Source organism: Psittacula echo (genome assembly GCF_963264785.1).
Source record: "Psittacula echo genome assembly, chromosome: Z".
Classification (NCBI taxonomy): domain Eukaryota; kingdom Metazoa; phylum Chordata; class Aves; order Psittaciformes; family Psittacidae; genus Psittacula; species Psittacula echo.
In genome coordinates, this window is record NC_137742.1 from 32,368,632 (window position 1) to 32,390,699 (window position 22,068).

A 22,068-nucleotide genomic window follows, 5' to 3' on the forward strand; every position below is an offset into this window, starting at 1 on the left:
CTGCTGACACCTCAAAGGCAGTGTGCTTCTTTTCTTGTCCCTGGTGAATAATTTGCCTGCTTGGCTCTGCCAGAACATGGCTGGTATTCTAACATTAGGGATGGGTTTTGAGATGAGAGGGGGAGAGGCTGGTTGTAACCACTGCAGCGTTTACTCAATAATGCAACAATTTAGTTAGATGGCCTCAATGACTGGGTGTAACAGACATAAAAGCCTAACTACAACAAAACTATAATGTACATTTTGGTAAGTAGTCCCCACTGCTTCCATTAAATTTGAGAGGAGCTATAGTTTCCCAGCACATCTAGAAAATGTAAGCTTGCCAGTGCATTGTTTAACAAAATTTGGCCCATGACTGTAAAGACATTTTTAAGGTTTGAGAAGCAATGATATGTGATGGTAAAATATCGCAACAGCCACTGCCAAGGTGGACATTTGCTTTTTAAAGTAAATGTACTAATATCAGGTCCAAAAAAATGATTTCTGGCAAAATAAGTTATTTGACTCTTTCAGAATTTTTACTGGTTTTCTAGCTATAAGTAAACAGACTTTCATAAATACCCTAGTTCTATAAACTCTTGAAAGAACTTTTTGGAAATACATACTGTTTGGAGACACTTCAACTACATCTGTACCTTTTTGTATCATTGTTATTTTGTGATCTGAGCTTGGTGAGCTATGTCACATAAGAGCTCTTCCAGTTTGAAATGGAACAGATTTTTTATAAATGATCAATGAAAACTGTCAGCACAGTTGTTGTGGAATTGGCTTTGACTGCCTACACTTACAAGCGTGGCTAAAGACTGATGTTAGAAGGCTGTTCACCTCCACTTTTCTTAAGTACAAATAGGTTAAGGTTAGAGAAGATATAAGTGATATAAGGATCATGATATAAGGATCATGACTTCAGACAGAATGAAAGTCAGATGAAGTTTGTCTACAATTTCTTCCAAAAAACACTCACCTATGTCTCATTTGCTAAATTAAAATATTCATATGCTGACTCGGTTACTGACTATACTGTCTAATTAATTGTCAGTAGTACCTAATTTTACTTAAGCTTACATTAAAAGCAGCACTCTAGCTAACTATGAGAAAGTCTACTGTTTCAGATGCTGGCTGGGAACTCCTAACAATCACTTATTCCTGCACAGTATATCCTGCTATTTTATTTGAATAAATAGTATTCTACAGCTTTTACAGAAATGGAAGCTGTCAGTAATTTTTCTTTCATGCAGACTAAAGTCCTACAAATCATAAGTCTGAGAAATGCAAAATATATATTTAAAATTTATGTATATTTAATCTTAGATCAGTTCTCAGTTTTGAACTCAAGAATTTGGATAAGAAATACAGTATGAAAATGAGGATGCTAGGGTCACAGCTGCACATATCTAGTCTGCAGATATACATGAGTGCTGAAAATATGCTATGCCAAAAATCAAATTATAATGTGCAAAGCTTGTCAAGCTTTTCTTACAAATGCTATTTGCTGTGCAGTTTTTAAATCTCAGCGTATTAACCTTCATACTCACTCAGACTAGAGAGTGGTGCAAAACAACATTTTTACAGCTGTAAGTGACAAAAAATTGCCCCCCAAAATGATCAAAGGAAAAAGAAGGAAAAAAAAGGAAAATGGTCCTCAAATCATCTAATGCATTTTGGCACAGAAAGTTATTCAGGACTCTACAAAGTTGTGCTGCCTAGATGTTAGATCTGAATTAAGTCCGTTGTTCTTACACAATCTTGTAGAAAGTACACCCCTAGGGTTTTTCTAATAATAATTATAAAAAGAAAGGGAGAGGAAAAGAGAGAGCTTGACATTATCTTTTAAACTTCTGTGAACTAGCATAATGCTCTATTAACTTACCCTTGCATCTGTAACCTTGAATTCCCTCAGAATATACTGTGGCATGTTGTACTCTGCCATTGGATCTACCACAAAATACTGGTATCTGGCTGAGCGCTCTGCAGGCCAGTACTGGTGGCATTTTTCCTACAAAATAAGGAAGCAAAATACATTTGCTGTTGTTTGAGACCACTACTATAAACTGGTATAAAACTTTTTTCCCCGAGATAAGTGTAATACTAATGGAAAGAGCCATTAGTGACAGGAACATGAATTTTATCTTACTGTGAACATGAAGCTCCATACCTAAAATAAAATTGATCTCTCTGATGACTATACACCTGAACCTGTTTATACTTCTGCTCAGTTTTGTTATTTATCACTGACAAGGGCTATCCCTAGCCTGACTTTCCATACAGAATGGAATTTAAATCTTGAGGCCATCTTCAGTTTTCTTTCTAAGAAGAAAGAAAAGGAAGACCTTGTGGAAGCAAGTCCCTCCCTGGCCTCAGTCAAGACTCTATTTCTGCAACCACTAGCCATGTCCTGAATCTCTTGATACATGGTCTGACTCAGATTTCACTTATCACATACTGTCTTCATCTTGATGCAATTTGTCCAGATAGTAAACTGCGTCTTTCTCTCCATTGCATAATGCAGCACTTGAATGAGTTTAGGACTGTAAACTGGATGCTGAAACTTTAAAGTTCAGTGCTATGAACACACAGAAGACATTCAGATCTTGAAAGTACTACACTTTCTTCTATCATTGTTAAACAGATGCTGCAAAATTGGAGTTTGCAAATAAGAATTCTTTGGTTTTAAATAGACAGCAATGCTCTCTGCATACCATGAATATCATCATGCAAACTCAGCTGCTGAATCTCAGTGTACCCCACAACAAAACTCCTTGTCTAGCTTATCTATTTCAATACATCTACAAATTGGAAAACCTTACATCTGGTGACTAACCAATGCCACCAATACTTAAAAAGAAGGAACCTAAATCCTCACCTTTTTCTTCAGACATTCCTACAACAAAGAAATATTTTAATAAAAAATCATTATAACATTGTAGGAAAGGAATATTACAGCACTACTTACTCTGCCCATTTCTCGTAGCTTAGTGAGCATGACCACAATTGTAGAATTATGCTCCCAGAGCATTCTCCAGAAGTCTTCAGTTGTTTCTGCTAAGGGACCCTGTGTAGCTATATAAGCTTTTTGTTGTCTATGTTGGAAAAAAATTAAGAATAATATTTTAGTCAAAAAAGTGAAGTGATACATGTTCTGTTTATATGTAAACATTATCTAGAGGAAAAATTTATATACTATTAAAAATAAGTACATTAAAATCTTGTTATGATTGTTTAATCAAACTGGCTTTTTATTTTTAGAACTTCAAGAGGGAAATTACTCTGTTAATATTATGATATATGTCTTTATCATTATTATTTAAATTTTATTGCAACTCTAATAGCCCAATTTTGTGTGCTGTGAAAAGCACCTAAACACTTAGTTTTGTTGGTTCATTTTGTAGAAATAACTGTCTAACAATCTATTAAGTTTAGGAATTATAGCATCATACAGTTTCTTTATGAACTCCTTTTCAACAGTCTACTGCCTCCAACAAAAGTAAGGAAGGAAATTCAGGAATGGAGTGCACTGCATTTCCAGGCCTAAATATCCTACTAGTAAAAGCTACCACCAAGTTCTTAAAAGCTTCTGGATCAGCAGCTTTATAAGATGAACACTTTATGTTGTCTTGCTTCTTTCAATCAACAAAAACACCTCTGTAGGTGACAGTGAAGATGAAGGTTGTTTCCAGCTATGACCTGAGGCTCAGAAAATGACCTCTGCAAGATACTCAGGTACACCTAAACTGCCTTATGGAAACTAAACTGCTTCTCTTTCTTGCCTTTTTCTACCTGCTGCTTAAGTCAGCTAAGGGTATATTGCTCTGTGCTGTTATGAAGATGCTGGTGGGCTATGCAACTATTTATGTATAAAATGCTTTTGGCAGCTAGGTCTAGTCTTAATCAGTGTTCCAAGTTCACAGGTTATCACCTTGACACAAAGAGTGTATCTCCTACACACTATTTCTACGTATCTTTTTAAACCAATAGCGGTGATAATACAGATGTTACAAATCATGAATGTACTTAAAATCTCAGTAAAGTTCAGCATGCAAAACATATTGGGAGCTGTCAGTGGTTTAAAGGTAGGTAAAAATATAGTGTTTAGGACTCTATGATATTTACAGAATTTTCCTGTATTGTATGGGTGAAAATCTAAACCTTTCATTAATAATTTAAAAAACCTCCCGGTCAACCATGGCATGCATAGATAATAAAAAATAAATTTCAATACTAGATTTTGTTATTTTCAATAAAATTAGATATACAATTTGCAAACTTTTAAAACAGCCTACATGAGAACACATCAACATAAATACCTGTATCCATCAATGAAACTGGCATTAATATAGTCAGAGCCTTCAACTCCTCGGATTGGTTGCAAGCATACCCTTGTAGACTCATACGGCATAATATTGACAAGGCGATTTTTGAATTTATTACATGGAAGATTGGCACTGATGAATCTTGAAGTGTGAGCCTTAGAGCTAGCAAGACGCTGTTGAAAATAAATTAAAATAATTAAGGACACATATAACAAAACCAAATGACACTATCACATTTCATGATGTCTGCTAATATCCATTAATGAATAATTTCAGACGCTTATTTTTCCATGTTCTATTGTATTACCTAAATATTTGCAAAGCTTCTTTTAACGCCTTACAAAAGTTTAATGTCTGCTCCATTAATACATATGGACAAATCTGAGTATTAAACCATTACACAAACACACATTTCAAGCTATACAAACAATGGAGGAACAGCAGGGTTAAACCACCCTCAATGAATGATTCTTGTTTGGACACCGGGGATGGAGTTGTACATTTCACAAGGGATTGTGTCCCTAATTTAAAATTTTAGCCTCCTGATGTCTTATATTTTGATTACTGGAAACAACTGGTGGAGGACAGAGCAGCATTAAGTGTTACACAGTTTGGTTTGGCTTCCCGCAATATAAAATCCCAGTACCTTAAATTCCAGTTCCATTCCTGTGACATTCTCGCCTGTTTCTATCTGTGTCAGCTTCTGGATATATGCATACAGGTTTCTGGCTGGCACTTCGGTATTTCCACATGTCACTGCTTCTAGCAGCGCATCGTGGATAAAGATGTATTGGTCCTCAGTCTGAACCATGTAATTCCTCTGCGCTCTCATTAGAGTTACGTGGCCATAAATATCTACAGTCTTTTCATGCTTTATTCTCTCTAACATGGCATCTATCACAATGAAACAGCCAGTCCTGCCGACTCCAGCACTAAAAGAAATGAACACAGGAGGAAAAATATGAAGAACTATTTCATGCATTGTGTTTACTATTATGGCATTCAAATTTTAAAGTTTTGTAACACTGATTTGAACAGCACATTTTTCTGAATGTGAACATCAGTTTTTATGAAAGAGGTTGTCTCCTTGAAATAAGTAAACTCCTTTAGCACCCATTATAAGCAGTTGAGAATGTGGAATGCTTTTATACGAGATCTTTGCATCTTGCAGCTTCAGGCTTAATAAATAAACATACTGCAACATGTTCTAGAAACATATGTTCTTACAAATAGAAATCACTGTGATGATGAATCCTCTAAAAATTCAAGCTTTATTTATAGCATGATTTGTAACTCATTAAATATGCTATTGTTGCTAGTCTGCTTACAGAAGTAAACTGACTGACCAACAATAATGTTACAGAAATGGAGTCTGACATATTTCTATGGTACTTTGGAGGTAAACTTTGTATCCCTCTCCCAACTCTGTCAGTCTCCAACTATTCACACAGTTTGGTCTGTCCTCTGCTCCTTCACTTAGCCAGGCCATACTGTTACTCTTTGCAATGCAAAGACATGACTACTTAGCTATGATAGCTGTAGGCTGGGGAAATTCCCAGCTGGCCACTTCAATGTCTGTCTTGCATCTGTAGGAAAACGTAAGAAAGATCTGGAATTGCCAGAACCTGGACCAGGATACTCAGTCATTACCTTATTTCAAAGGACAGATTATAAAAGGGCTAAAATGTGCTCAAAGACAAAGCTCAAAATCACAGCAATGAATTAATGTCCAGACTGAGTGAGTAGTATTTTTCAGACAGAGGCAAAGTTAGTGCTTCCTCACAGCTTCTGAGTTAGGTCAGTTGTTGGTTTCAGACAGAAGGTGAGTGAAATCACATCAATCCTCTTGAGGCCAGAGGAACTACTACTTCTTAGCTTCCTGAACAGTAGGAGACTCCTCAGGAACAACTCTGAGCGAGAAAGTTGCTTTCCCCACCTTGTAGGACTTGAGGATAGAAGACGACATGGGTCAGCTACCATGAGCTTGGCACAGGAATAAACCTTGATGATGAAATATTCAGTTGGATCAAAGAGAATTAAGCCTGTCTGAGTAATAGACCTTCTTAGCAGCAGTTCATTTTTATGATATGTCCTGTCAAAACGTGTCAGGCTTTCAAAACTTTTCAGTCATTCCCTCCCTGTCTTTAAGGTATTGTCTGTTGCTTGCATGGGCTACCTTTAGTAACTCCTGAGGACAATGTTATGCAATCAGGAGAGGAAAAAGGGACTTACAGTTCTCACCTTTATGTGATTATTATTAGTGACACATGATCTGTTATTACATATTTGGCATAACTGAACGGGAATGATGTAGAAGGAATATGAAAAAGAATACAGAAGCCGAGAAAATATGCTGAAGGTCTGAACATGCAATATGTGTGTTAATGAAGACTTATTTCCAAATATATCTACAGGATTCTTTTATGGAGCTGTTTAGACATAACTGTATTGAATCAAATCTTCAGATGGATGACTGTCTTTTTACAACAAGTACATGCCTGAATTTTATGAAGTTTTGTTACAACTATTAGTATACATGTAGCTATATAAAGAACAACTGTCAAATACAAAGGTTTTTGTAGATCATTTTTATATTTGGGATCACATCATGTCTGTGACAATAAATCATAGTTTCTGGTCTTCTAAATGCTGTTTTTAGTTAATGGCATGAAATGCAGTACATGGAAGTATAGCAAGCAAAAGCTTATAAACTGTCAACATGCTGATATTATCCAAGATAAGGATATTTAAGAACACAAAACCTGCCATTTGTTAGAAGAGATAAAAAGAAAGAAACAACTTAGCTCCTAGACAGCAATTATATAAAACCCAAGATCTTCTCACTGTTTCTATATCTTCATGAGATATTAAAAATTGTAGGTCCATTCTGAAATCAGTAATTAAGGGTAACCTTTATTTTTTGCATGATTCTTTAAGAATGTTTGCCAGTTACCATCAAACTGCATTTGCTTACAACCAAGTCAGAAATAAGTACAGAGCAGAAAGATGCTGTAGTCTCACAAAACGTAAGTTTTTGTTTTTGCCAGTTACCATCAAACTGCATTTGCTTACAACCAAGTCAGAAATAAGTACAGAGCAGAAAGACGGTTTAGTCTCACAAAACGTAAGTTTGGTTTCTATGATTCCATATTTACTTATTGTTAATCATGTATTCTTGCCACCAGTTTCTCCTCCCAGAAGCAGATCGCCTTCAAACAGCTGAAGACTTCTGCTAACAGACCAAATACATCAATCTCAGCTTTCGTAGGTACCACTTGGACAAGAATCTGTTGATATTCTAAGCTTAAGAAAACTTACCAGTCAATGATACGGATCAATGGGAGTTGCAGAGAAAGAACATATACAATTTAAATGATGGCTATCCAGCTAAATGCAAATTCATTTGCCCTGTATAATAAAAACTCCGCATTCCAGGAAATCTTAGTGACCTTAATGTTGGCAATAATCATGAACAAAAGCTCAAAAAATTGTCTCACTATTGCTTTTTTTTTCCAGATTGCAAAGAAATCACCACAAGTAGCACACATTTGTGTGTCAGACTGGTTTATATGATGTTTTAAACCGTTCCTCAAACAATACCACTTCGCATTCAGTTTTTATGAGCCTAACTAGTCTGGCCAAATGAGAAACAAGAAGGTTTGACAGTGCAGATGTTCTCAGCAATTTAGAACATGGTTCTCTTTCCTACCATATATTAATGAATTAATGTTTCAGAACTGTGTTTATAATGGTATATGGTATTTTTTCAGAAGATAATTGCTAGTTTACAGGCTTATGCAGAAGTGGTGAAGATCATGATACCAGACCAGAGAGCATTACTAAGCATCAATGTTATCACGATAAAGATGGAGGGGCTGACACATTACATTTATGGAGGCATTTGGATCCAGCTCGATCCTGACAAACTCCTCTACAGATTATTTTATCCAGCAAGATATTTTACTACCTTGAAGTGTTCAGGACATTTCAGCTCTGCCAATTATAAATGAATGATGTGTTTAGGACTTTACCTTTTCTGGTTTCCAGGTAAAAATTGAACCAGTGCTATGAATATTTTAACTTTCTTCGTCTTTGCCCCCACATGCCTTCAAACTTCAAACTCCAACAGCTTCCTATACAAGAGCAAGAAACTCTCCTATCTTTATCCCCTGTTTCTCCTTCTCTTCTGCTATCATACATACTGATGCACTGCTCAGAAGCCATGCAGTTTGAATACTCACTAATAAGCCCCAGTTACATAGTAATTTTTCCTATCTACTTTCTGCTAAAGATAATTCAGCTAATGAGAATAATTTCACAAAATAATTCTAAACTTGTTATGGACTTTCCCTTTTGTTTTGCATCTTTGGTGCTATTTTCAAACTTACCACTTGAGTTAGTGAAAGATACTGTTATGTTTACAAGCTGAAAACCTAACCAATCTATTTAAAAGGCATGCCAACTAGGAAACTGTTATTGCTTCAAATAGTATCATTCATCCTAATATAACATTTGCTTTCAATTTCTAAAAACATGACTGACTCAGTCCCATGAGCTGAAACATGTTTAATGTCCTGTGATGCAATACAGCTGTAATTCAGAAAAAGAAAAATTAAGAGGCATAAGGGGGCCATTTCACGTTAAAATCACTGTATGGATATGTTAAAGGTTGGCTTTTGTGATTAATTTGTAGCTGTTTAAATGATGACCCTTTACTGATACTTCAGTGCTTTGGCAAAGGAAGGCAGTGTAATTTCCAGTATTCAAAGAGCATTTAATTGGAAGCACAGACAGTAAAATACGGACCAAAAATAATTTAGGAAGTTTGTGACTCTTATCAGGGGAAAGTTTTATTGAATATTACAATTTCAGATTGAATGAAGCTTGCATTTATGAACTGCTTGTGATATGGGAAAATATAAAAATTCTTGATTTTTATTGAGGAACTTAATACGATTAATTAGATTCCAATCCCACAGAAATTCTGCAGTAGTTATGAAAAGGGCAATATTTATAGTATTCTCTCCTTTTCCTGTTAGGAAAATAGAATACAGTTGCAAATCACCCCTCTGTCCAGGAAGGAGCACAAATGCCTCTTACGAAACTACTGAACATCAACACTGAAGGGATACATCTGACTGAATCATAGAATCATAGAATAATTAGGGTTGGAAAGGACCTTAAGATCATCCAGTTCCAACCCCTCTGCCATGGGCAGGGACATCTCACACTAAACCATGCCACCCAAGGCCTCATCCAACCTGGCCTTGAACGCCACCAAGGATGGAGCATTCACAACTTCCCTGGGCAACCCATTCCAGTGCCTCACCACCCTCACAGTAAAGAACTTCTTCCTTATATCCAATCTAAACTTCCCCTGTTTCAGTTTCAACCTGGTACCCCTTGTCCTGTCACTACAGTCCCTGATGAAAAGTCCCTCCCTAGCATCCCTATAATCCCCCTTCAGATACTGGAAGGCTGCTAGGAGGTCTCCACGCAGCCTTCTCTTCTCCAGGCTGAACAGCCCCAATTTCCTCAGCCTCTCTTCGTACGGGAGGTGCTCCAGTCCCCTGATCATCCTCGTGCCCCTCCTCTGGACTTGTTCCAACAGTTCCATGTCCTTTTTATGTTGAGGACACCAGAACTGTACACAATACTCCAAGTGAGGTCTCACGAGAGCAGAGGAGAGGGGCAAGAGCACCTCCTTCGACCTGTTGGTCACACTCCTTTTGATGCAGCCCAGGATACGGTTGGCTTTCTGGGCTGCGAGCGCACACTGAAGCCAGCTCATGTTAAGTTGCTTATTGACCAACACCCCAAAGTCCTTCTCTGCAGGGCTGCTCTGAATCTCTTCTCTGCCCAACCTGTAGCTGTGCCTGGCATTGCTCCGACCCAGGGGCATGATCTTGCACTTGTCATGGTTAAACTTCATAAGGTTGGTATCAGCCCACCTCACAAGCGTGTCAGGGTCCCTCTGGATGGCATTCCTTCCCTCCAGTGTATCAACTGAACCACACAGCTTGGTGTCATCGGTAAACTTGCTGAGGGCGCACTCAATCCCACTGTCCATGTCACCAACAAAGATGTCGAACAAGACCACTCCCAACACTGATCCCTGAGGGACACCACTCGTTACCGGTCTCCAGCTGGACATCGAGCCATTGACCACAACTCTTTGCGTGCGGCCATCCAGCCAGTTCTTTATCCACCGAGTGGTCCACCCATCAAATTGGTGTCTCTCCAATTTAGAGGCAATGATGTTATGTGGGACAGTGTCGAATGCTTTGCACAAGTCCAAGTAGATGACATCAGCTGCTCTACCTCCGTCCATCAGTTCTGTAACCCCATCATAGAAGGCCACCAAATTGGTCAGGCAGGATTTCCCCTTAGTAAAGCCACGCTGGCTGTCACCAAGCACCTTGTTGTTTTTCATGTGCCTTAGCATGCCTTCCAGGAGAATCCGCTCCAAGATTTTGCCAGGCACAGAGGTGAGACTGACTGGTCTGTAATTCTCTGGGTCATTCGTTTTCCCCTTCTAGAAAACGGGGATTATATTACTCTTATCAGACTGCTTCAAGAATTCTGGTACTGGCTTAAAAGAGACCTTTGAGAACTGATCTGCAAGTGTACAATGACTTTCTTTTACTCTCATTGTGGTTATGGTTGGATAGCAGCAATCAAGTATGGTATATGACACATTTTTAGGTGCACTGCTTCACCGAAACACTTTAGCTATTTTTTTCATCTCTATACTATGGATGAAAGCAACCAAATTTGCCACTGGAGTCACAGAAAGCTTCTTAAAATGAACAAGGGGAAAAAAAAATCTGAAAATTGGGTGTTTCACTGCAAGTAGATAAAGCTCAGCCTAAAGCTCCCTGTAGTTTTCAGATAGCTGGCAAAAGCATAAGAGACTCACAAAAGTCAGCCTCAGATCTTTCTTCATTTACGGAGCTTTATAAAGCTTTTATTTTCAGTTCATACGTTCTCAGAATTCTAGCATTATCATAAATTCTTCAAATATAACAGCTCTGGTTTGAAGCTCTTTTTTTTTTTTTTATAATATTTGATAGCAGCAATGTAATAATGTTCAGGAAGTAAATTTGTTCTTCTAATCCTAAATTCAGTTCTGGAGAGATCAAGTACAAGAAGCTATTTTAGCAGATTGTATCATAAACACAAATAAACTCTCAAAATATTAAATATACAGAATCAAAACTCCAAAAATTTTCTGGAACAAATCCCATGTAAAGGGAATAATTGTTTATGAAATAATTTTAAAAGCTGAGTTTTCCATGCAGGATAACGGTGTAGTTCTAGTAATGTCTAACAAAACAAACAAAATACTTTTTGACACTTCTAACAAGAACATTCCACTACAGGAACTCGAATCCTCTCACCAGACTTTAAATCCAGGTCTTTCATGAGCTACAACTTTACACAAGTGCAAGAATCCTATATAGCTTCAAAGCAGTGCAGGAATGTAGTTGTGGAAGTGCAAATGTAAAGAGCAATTCCACTAGCTGACAGCTCAGAAGTATTAGAAATACTTTACATGTTTAGTATATTATTTTAGCAGTGGAGAAAGATAAACCATGTTGAACTATGAAAGTAAAAGATACATAAGTAGTTCATTAGGGTAAAAGAGTAAAGGAAAATAATATCTGAAATCATAAATACTACACCAGAGGCAGTTTCTGAGCACACTTGAAAATGTGACAACCATTTACCTGAAGTTACGTTTTTGCACTGCAATTACATTTAGGAGGTTTCTGTATACCTAATTTGAAGGATTTGGTCTGATATCTTTATTCATCCTCACACTCATTCATTCACTCACCGCCCTAAGAATTCACTACATACATTAGGATTCTGTAGATTTTCCCCTCAATGCCATTCTGAGGTCACTCTGCATGCCAAAAGTCTGCCCTTGCATTCACCTCAACATCAAGCAGTGTGGCCCATCTCAAGAATGGTACAGAAATTGTAAGGTTGAAGAACATACCAAAGAGGGTGACAGTGTATGAAGGGGAGGTTAAACATACTACATAATTCAGCTTGGAGCAGAGAAGACTCACAAGAAAGGAAGATATGAAGGAACAGCATAAACTCATGTGTTATGTGGAGGAGGTGAAAAGGAAATAACTATTCATATTTTGCCTGCAACACAAGAAATAGGAACATGAAATGAAATTATGAGATAGGAAATTTAGAACAAACAGGAAGTAGTTTTTCCTGTAGTACATCATTAAATTGTGAAACTCATTGTTACAGAATACCATGGAGTAAAGGATCCATTAAGGGTTATTAACCAACAAGTTACAGACACAACATCTCCTTCAGAAATCTTTTTATTAGACTGGAATTTGAATATCTAAGGAAATAACATTCTAGACATTCCATGGGAGAGAACCTTAAAAGCCCTGTCTAAATTTGGTCTCATGGTCCCACACACTTAAAGAAAGCACAGCCATTCCATTCCCCTCATCCACCCTCCGCCTCATCTACTAATCAGATCTTCAAGACCCCTGCCTTTCTATCAATACTTCTGTCTTTTCTGATACTTAGGAACTATGAGATTGAAAAGGGAGAGAACTATTTCTGAAACTTGTTTTCTCTTCCTTAAAAGGGACAGAATATCACAGTAGCTCTGCCTGTTTCTTTCTTGGAATCATGAATTGTTGGGGAAAAAAAAAAACCCAACAACCAAAACTCTCATTGCTCTGCGTGCAAAATGAAATATAGCAGAAATTATACAATATGACAACTGAAAAGTTCACTGACCCTATTTCATACTGCTTCTTTTTCTTATCTTGGTTTTCCTTTGGAGTTGATTGTTGATTTTATATAGCAATATGTCCCATAATCCTACTTTTCATAGAGGATTTTTATATATATACACACCTAATTGTAAATCACGGTTATCACCTGATTTCTTCAATTAGCTATATGAAGAAAAGACATTAGAATAAACTGTATTTCTCTGTACTGTTTTATCTGTGCGCAAGGATTTTCTGTGATTTTTTATTTCAAATTTAATCCGGTTCTCAGTTATCCTCCTTATTTTCTTACTTCTCTAAATACAATCTTACATATTGAGTGTTTGCATTCTCTATTTAGCATCTAACAGTAACTAACCAAAAGATATCTCCTCTGTGAGATTGCTGAGTTTCAGTGTACATTTTACATTCTTTGTACTGTACAATGCATGCACAAAGCATTCTTGTTATTATGCATTCCACTAAAGAAACACCTATTTTAATTTAATGAAATAAAATTTAGTGAAATAGAGTTTAGAAAAATACATTTTGAGGTTAATTTTAAAAACACATCTTATTGTGACTTCTTACCTTAAATTAAAGGCAGATCTATGCATGAACAGCTGTAGTAAATACAGAAAATGATACTTGTGAGTAATTTATGAGAGGAAGTACACGGTGATCCTATCATCAATAAACAGAAGTGAAATTACAGCAAAGCAAACAAGTCAATGAGCAGAAATTACGCTGCTTGCTGCTAACTCCTTGCTTTCTTCGCATTTCAACCTGTTTTGCATTCTCAGAGTGGAATGTTTTGAGGAGTTATTTTGTATTTTTGCATATTTCTGTGCTTTGATTACATTTTCATGTGGAATATGTAGAAGAGCTATTACCCTATCTGTGTTGGAAGTAGAAAGGTGAATTGATGCTACCTAAAAACAAATTAAAGAAGGTGGGAAGAAACGTGTTCTGCAGAACTGGGTAACAGGATGACCTTGAAAGTACCTGCTGAACACTGAGGTGTTTCCTAGTTCCGAAGTTGTTCTGGACCCCTCCCTGACTCTAGGCATTTGTATACCTATTGTGGTCAACAACTGGTTTTTTTTCTTAACACCAACTGTCTTCATGATCTCTGTTTCTGAAGTCAGAACACTACCATATGCCAGCTGTTATACTTGGGGTTTAGACTGATAGAACAGTGATGAGGTCCCAGACCGTCATCTGGACGCACCATTTCATTTGTTAAGTACAAAGCTAAAAAGAAGCCATAGTACCAGGTCTTCTCAGTCCGTGTTAGATTTTTTTTCAGTACCAATCACAGTTCAAATGTATTGTGTACTGTTCACAAGTATATGTCTACAAAACTTTTATTTATATTTATTTATTCATTTATTATTTCTCTCCTCCTTTGGAAACTCAGAAATAAGCATAAATTAGTCCTCAAGCTTGAAGCTGACAGGACTTTTGTATAGCAAACCTGCTTTTTTTGATGTCCATCTCAAGATGTCTCTTTTTTTTTTTTTTCCACAGAGAACTAATGTATCTACAGGATACATTCAGAAGACAAAACAAATGTTATCTTCCCACTTTAGATTTGGTTCAAACTGAAGTGGGTGCAATATGCTAATAATGCAGTGAGATTTTATGCAGCAGAAAACACAGCATAAAACCATGAGGCTTCTCGGATGAGTTCATACCGAAGTTCTTGCTAGGTCTCTGTTTTCTTAGCCCAAGTGGTGAAAAGAATAAACACCTTTTTCAGTTTGTCTGACAATACTCCACTGACAGCTGGGTACTGGCACTACTTCTGATATTTCTTTTCTTTAACCTCAGCAGTCATTATACCAGCATGAATTCACTGTAATGGTGTAGAAAGTCAGACTGTGATAGGTTAAGGCTACTAAGCATTTCACTTTGCTTAATCACATAATGAAAATCATGGGGGCTTTGATGTAGAAGTTTCAAAGTAGCTGTACAATGAACTTGGATAGCCTCATAATAATTTTTAAACAGTTGAAAATTGTTTTTAAAATTTAGGTGACAAAAACCAACCAAACAAAAAGGCACTGCAATGCAGGATTCACTTCGGACAACAGTCATTGACAAAATCTGATGAGACCCTGAAGTAAGTCTATAAAATAGGAAAAGCAAAGAAAGATTAATATTACAGGCAAAATATTTGTCAGAAAGCCTCCACAAAAAGATAACAGGAGTATAAACACCTGGTGGTGTCAAGGCCAGGTTGGACAGAGGCTTGGGTGGCACGGTTTAGTGGGAGGTGTCCCTGCCCATGGCAGGGGGGTTGGAACTAGATGATGTTAAGGTCCTTTCCAACCCTAACTATTCTATGATTCTATGGTTCTATTTTTAAAGCTGCATTTTAGTTCTAGAGACACAGGGAGATGATTTAAAAAGGCTTCCATGCTGATTACTTCAGATAAAAATATAGCCTGTTTGAAGTTAGCCAAACACACTGGATAGCCAAGTTGATGCAATGTGTTCCAGTATACTGTGTGTCCAAGGATATTCAGGAGTTTACTGTAGGTACAGCTGGGAAATCTCAGAGATACCCGTTTCCAGAATTTGGCTATTGGGTTATAAAAATATTTTCACATTTCCTGCAGATGGCTGGATTCTTTTCTTCACTCATAATTTTAATTCAGAATTCATTATGGACAGCTGCTGGCTCTGATAGAACCTAATTGCTCTTTTACTAGACTCAGCTGCAAGCAGTCAGATTTCCTTTTCCTTTGTAGAGCATATTATATACAAACATGGGCAGGGAGAAAAATAACCAATTAACTAAATACATATGGATAAAATGACTCACTAAGAGTGCTGATCAAATAATGTATCAAACTACAGCTTAGGTCAAAGGAAATTACAGGCCTTGTAAGACATGATAATATATATATGGAAGTAATTATCAGCACCACCGTATTTGTAATTTGAGATAACACATGGAAAAGGGACGGCTTCTGTTAAAAAAAAAAAAAATCTTACAGAAAATTTTTGCATTTTAATAAGGGGCAGGTTATTTCACTGAGTGAAAAGCCATCAGTCTCTAGGAGACCTGCTCAACTGAAACCATTTGCTGCTCGAATCCAAATCAGGCCTCAGTACATCCACTGGACAACTTAGCAAGAAAATGTGGCATAATTATGGAACAGTTTTTACTTCCTTACCTCTTACTAAAAAGTTAAGAAAACTGTGGAGTAGTTATCATTACTAAGGCTACAGAAAAAGGGTATGTCACAAGCAAGGGAGCAGAGATAGCCAGCAAAAAGAGTAGGGATGTGAGGATTCTCTTCCAACTCTCTCTACATGGTAAGTACTAAAGCAGTTTGGGATATTTTGCTATCCTAGTTTGCTATGATGGATGAAGACAAGTGAACATTGCAAACATGTAAAACAAGAAACAGTGTTATAAAATGTTTTTTGCCTTTTTTTTTCTTCTCTTTATCTAAAGACATTCAGACACATTTAAAGCAGTAAATAGGTAGCTTCTTACATAATGTGTGAAACTACTTGTCAGAGAATAATACTTAGACAAGGAAAAAACTCAAAGATAAGACTGTTTGGTTTTGTTCTTTAAAAATGTGTGTACAATCATGAATATGAACAATAAGATATCCAGCAGTTTCTCTAGGCAGGTAAAGAAATAACTGGGGAAAAAGATTTAAATCCACATGAAGTAGGGCTACACTAATCAGTAACCGCTTGCTGCTCACAAGGAAACTTTACTGAAATAATCGCTGACATTGGAGTTCTGTACTTTCCCCTAAAAGTTTTGACACTTGCCATTGTCAGAGTCAGGCCCAGATAGACCACTGATTATACCTAGTAATAGTATTCACTACGTTCCTTTACAGATTTCTGACTTCTACCAGAAACAAAATCTTACCCTATGCAGTCATAGCATCTTTTTAGGATTTCAAAAGATAATCCTGCCCTAAGTTACAGCAGTGGGGGTATAATCCCCTGAACCACAGGCTAAGTGCCAGCCAAAGATGGCTTTATACACATTGGACTGGTTTAATCAAAAAGAGCACAAGTAGGTATTTTCCATTATTTGAACATGCATGAAGAAATAGAATCATAGAATCATACTTGTTTTTTGTATGCCTTGAACTTTTAATAGTGGTTCCAGTGATACTTTTTTATGCTTATAAACAACAGAAGCATATACTGTACATACAGCAGCTTCAGTTCAGGTTTTAGGAAAGGCTTTTCACTGTGCAGAACTGGTTTAGATAAAACTTGAAAGCGGATCAGCATCAGTTTGCTGGTGTTTGACACCTCATGGAGGATTTTCTAGATAATGTAGCACAGTATTTTCCTATTCAAACTAAAAATATCAAGGTACCCCAGCCAATCTTTAAGGACCCTGCACCCTGTCACAATGGCTATTGTATAGTAATCCTTGTCATGTTCATAATTCCAGTTTCTTGTATGTGAACACCTAAATTTAAGGAAACAAGCTAATAAGAGCCAAACTGCCTTTCATTTAAAGAGTGATCAGTTGAGGAAGATAACTGGCATCTTTGCAATCAAGATAATCCTAACTAAAGACACTCAAATTTGAAACAGAAAAAAAATCCAGCATTACACATCCGTTAGTGGCTCTATCAGCATATTGATGGAGACTCTGTTTTTGTCTATATAATTGCATGAGCATAGCAGAGTAATGAGCTGAAAACTCTTGTACATTGAGTATAAAACATCCAGGGTTTTCAACTGTGAAGCTTTAGGAATATAAATTATCAGAACCTGGAAAGTTTTTATGGTGATATGAAGGCAAATCCCAACTCGATGACCACCTCAATCATTGTGCTGGTGGAACACCAGTATTTTGGTTCTGCCAGATAGCATTTATCAACCTTCCTTCTAGACTCTTTCTCACTTTCCAGTAGACTCTGTAATTCCAATAACTAAATGAAGACAGAACAACCATCCAAAAATTCCAAAATTAAGAGAATCCAGTTCCAGTTCCTCAGAGATCAAGGTCCCAAAGCATCAAACTCTGTAAGCCTTGGTGTACTTTGTATATGTAGAAATGAAGTAACTCCCAAGAGGAAAGGTAGGAATGAAATGACACTCAGTCAGACTATCAGTTACAAATAGAATACCATGAAAAACACAGACATGTACTCATTGCGGTATTTTTACATTAAGAGGAACTCAACGTCCTAATCAGGGTCACCATCTATGCATTGTTTTAAGAACAGAATTTAACAACAGCCTTTTCACTCTTCTGTTGCTTGTTATTGTGAACAAAGACTTTGGGAAAGAGGTTGGCTTAATGAGGTACATGGTGACCTACAACTAACAGCTGGAGAGGAAATAGTGTTACAGTGGTTTTTACATAGATTACACCCAGCATAGTCTAATACACAGTAGCAACCCAACAGCTGCTTGATAAAGACATGTGGGTAAAGCAGAGAAAGTTTAGAATATTTTTGATATTAAAATACTTGTCATACTAAAATAACTTTACTATCTTTTCCTCTCCAGAGCCTTCAGCTGTCCAGGGAAGTTAGGAAAGATCCTGAGTTGCTCTCAGGGTAGAGAAATGGAAGGGATGAGGAAGCTTTTAGTATTTTTCAATCTTATTTGAGAGATTTCTGAATATGTACTTGGGGGATTTTTCCTCACACCCCCACCGTGAAAAAGGATAGGCAGTCATCTGCAGCCTACTCACTGCAAGGATTAGAAAAATGAACACTTGTGAGGCATGTCGTAAAAGCAGTAGGGAGGTTCAAATGATACAGAGATGAATTAAACAAACCACTGGAAAATAATTGCCTCATATATATATATTTCTGATTTTACTTTTCATTCTGAAATGAACAAAAATTAGATAAGTATTCTACTTTAAGAAATACAAGATCACATTATGTTTGGTTTTTTTTAATTGTTTTTACTGTATTAAATGGTTATGCTAGTATACTCAGAGATGTATTTATCTAAACAGTCACATTTTTCTAAATATCCAAGTTTTTCTGTTTGCAATAGCAGCATTAACAGTACCTGACAAAACTTCACAAGGCGTCTTAAAGATATGCCCTTTGGAGCTGGTATTAAAAAGAAAGATCCAAACATATGGGATTGCACTTATATGTTAAGCTTTTATGTAGTGTTACTCAACCAACTACTGAAGTTTCTGTGATGTTTTGAAAACATAGCGGCATAAGGCTCCAAACACCCTCCGGTGCTATTTTATTGTGATCTGATTAGCACCTGTTTGCCTGCACTAATCCAACTTCAAACAAAAACGTGTGCTTTCCTCACTATCTTTAGACCACACATTACAGTCTCAGCAATGCAGAATCCTGGGGTTTAAGCCTGCAGTTTTGCACTGAAGAAACCCTTTTTTCTAGATCAGCTCTGCAAACTAGGGCAAATTGTGCAGAGAGAACAGCTGGATTGGAATATTACTCAACTTCTGTGCAAAGGGACTGAAAGGATACAGTCTTAAAATGTGAGATTCTGTAAATGAGAAAGCATCTACCTGCATCATGGATTTTAACCACCACAAAAAAGTCTTCACACAAGTTGTTCTAAATAAGAGAAGTCAACATTTGAGTACACAGGATGAAAAGTATCTACAAACATGATGGGGATGCTATATTTCGTTTGTGTTATTAGGGTTTTTTGCACGCAGCTTTACCTTGTATTTAGCTGCTTTCCTCTACTGAAAATAACAATAGTGCTGTCGCTGGGAGAATGTAACTAAAGCAAGGATCATGGAACATGGCAGTTTATAACAAATACACTCCTAAACTTAACTTTACCTTGATTTGCTAACCTATCTTTTCAGGTGGATATAGAGAGTAAACTATGGGTTTTTTTCCTTGGAAAAAAATGTGCAAAAGCATTTTGCATTTGTATTATTATCACTGCACCTTTTTCATGCAGGTAGTCCTACCAGAATTTCTGATTACATAAATTAAAAAATCTGCATTTAGATCAGGCCTTGATGTTACATTTAGTGCTTCACAATCCTTTCAGCAATGATCTGTTTTCTCCTTAAAAATAAAATAGCTTTATTTGTATTCTAATCACTTTTTCAGCTTAAAAATCTGCCAACTTTTCTGCAGAAGTAAGAGCTTTGGCTGATAGAAGGTACATATGAAATGCTCCACATATTTTTGACTTCTATATTAGATCCAGATTCAATATGCAAAGGCAAGCAAATTGTTAATTAGCAAAAGTAGGTGTGTAAATAACATGCAAAGATGTCTGCTGCATGGACATTAGTAACAAATAATTACTAATGTGATCATAAATTCTGATCAGATAATTCTGCATTTTTCTTTGTTTTCATCACACAGAACTTCTTTTGAAGACTTCCACTGGCATTTGTTTAACATGGGTTTATCAGAACATACCTTACAAAGTCTAGTAATTTTGAATGGTAATATGGTAATACTTATATTACATTCACAGTAATTTTACCAGCTAAGACTGCTCTTTTTTTTTTTTTTTTTTTTTCTGGTCACTGTTATGTGAACAGAATGCATTCAAATGCTCATAGGGTGAGTTTTACAGTTGTCACTGGTTTTTACCTCAGAATTTTTCTAAGCACACTGGAAGTTATTAAATAAATTCTTCATACGCTCAACAACCATTTCCTAGGAAGAGGATATTGAACTAGCTTACCAGCTACTGAGGTTTGATACAAACTGGTCTGGGGCCACAATTCTCTACAAGATATATAGCCATATCCCAAAACCACCAAGCAAACTGGAAAAACCTCATACACTCTTAACATGAAGTGGACTGCAAGACAACTGTCAATATTAAAGCAGATCTGGAGAATGCAGTAACGAAAAGGTTGGGCTAAACCTTTCACTTAAAATACCTGCTTATAAATGCAGAGTAAAGAGGGGGTTACTGTCTAAGGATCAAAATGCAGATAACTGGATCTTTCATTTATCAGGCTCCTGCTGAATTTACTGGGTGCTGACCTGAATAAAAAGTGAAAAGAAGCTCAGCTTTTGAGTAGTAAGAAACTCTGTGCTAAATTCTCAGAAATACTATAGATAAATAGCTTCTCCCTGTACTTAGTTGCTTGCTAGATTTCATATTCCTCATTTTTTATGGCTTAAAAGCTGTGCAGAAAAATGCTTCCATGGCTTCTTTGTACCTACTCTTTCTTACCAATTTTTTAAAAGTAAGCCCCCTTGTATTTATACTTCTATAATATGTCATTATGACAATTTCCTGAGTTCTGACAGTTTTTCAGGTACTGAAAGAAACATAAAAGAAGGTATAAGTGTTGTTTCAGTTGTTTTACACTCCCCACTATAAATCCCATGTCCTGCAGGGGAGTAAACTCATTATTCCTTCAGTGGGGTATCTTGGGAAAAAAACTGTAAAGGATACGGTCTTGTATTATATTGTTTTGCTCTAGCAAAGAAAGTTTGAAATAATTTATTGTCTGGGTGATAGCAGTACATGAGCTTTAATGAAAAGGGACTTAGGGAGTCCTGAACACAAAATGGGAGGCAGTGACAGATAAGATATAGAACAAGGAAAAGGGGACTTTTTATAAAAGGCTGCAGTGGCCGACTAGGAGCCAGCAAAGGAAGAAATGAAAAGCAAGAAGTTTATGAAGAACAGATAAAATATCTCAGTGGAATAGGGTGACTACCAGAAGGAAGTGAAAGGTGATGCATAACAAAAATTGGCAGGAGAATGCTACCATTAGAACAACAATCTTTCTTCAGAGAAAATACAAAGCCATGTAAGAACTTATTTCATATTGAAATTGTTCAGCAAGATGGTAAATCCAGTGAAATGAATTTGAAAAACAGCAGAATCAAAGGACAGAAATAGAATATAATTAGAATAATTCTCTACTCCAGACACTGAAGAGAAAAAAATGAGAAAAAAAAAAAAAAGAAAAAAGAAAAGAAATGCTGAGGATTAGAAGAATGGAGACATTCACAGAGTGAACAACAGAGAGGAGAGGAAAGAAAAATCTGAAAGTAAGT

The 22,068-nt window shown here is 36.6% G+C and overlaps 1 protein-coding gene across 1 annotated transcript in view; it reads right to left on the reverse strand.

The window, feature by feature from the left end:
• Nucleotides 1–22,068, reverse strand: part of PTPRD (protein tyrosine phosphatase receptor type D) — a gene marked incomplete at its 5' end in the record, with an annotated part of 294,447 nt that overhangs the window by 9,784 nt on the left and 262,595 nt on the right. Inside the window, 4 exons of the mRNA XM_080636500.1 lie at nt 1,871–1,996; nt 2,954–3,080; nt 4,305–4,483; nt 4,957–5,242. Of these exons, the coding sequence (XP_080492626.1) occupies nt 1,871–1,996; nt 2,954–3,080; nt 4,305–4,483; nt 4,957–5,242 (718 nt within the window). The remainder of the gene's footprint in view (nt 1–1,870; nt 1,997–2,953; nt 3,081–4,304; nt 4,484–4,956; nt 5,243–22,068) is intronic.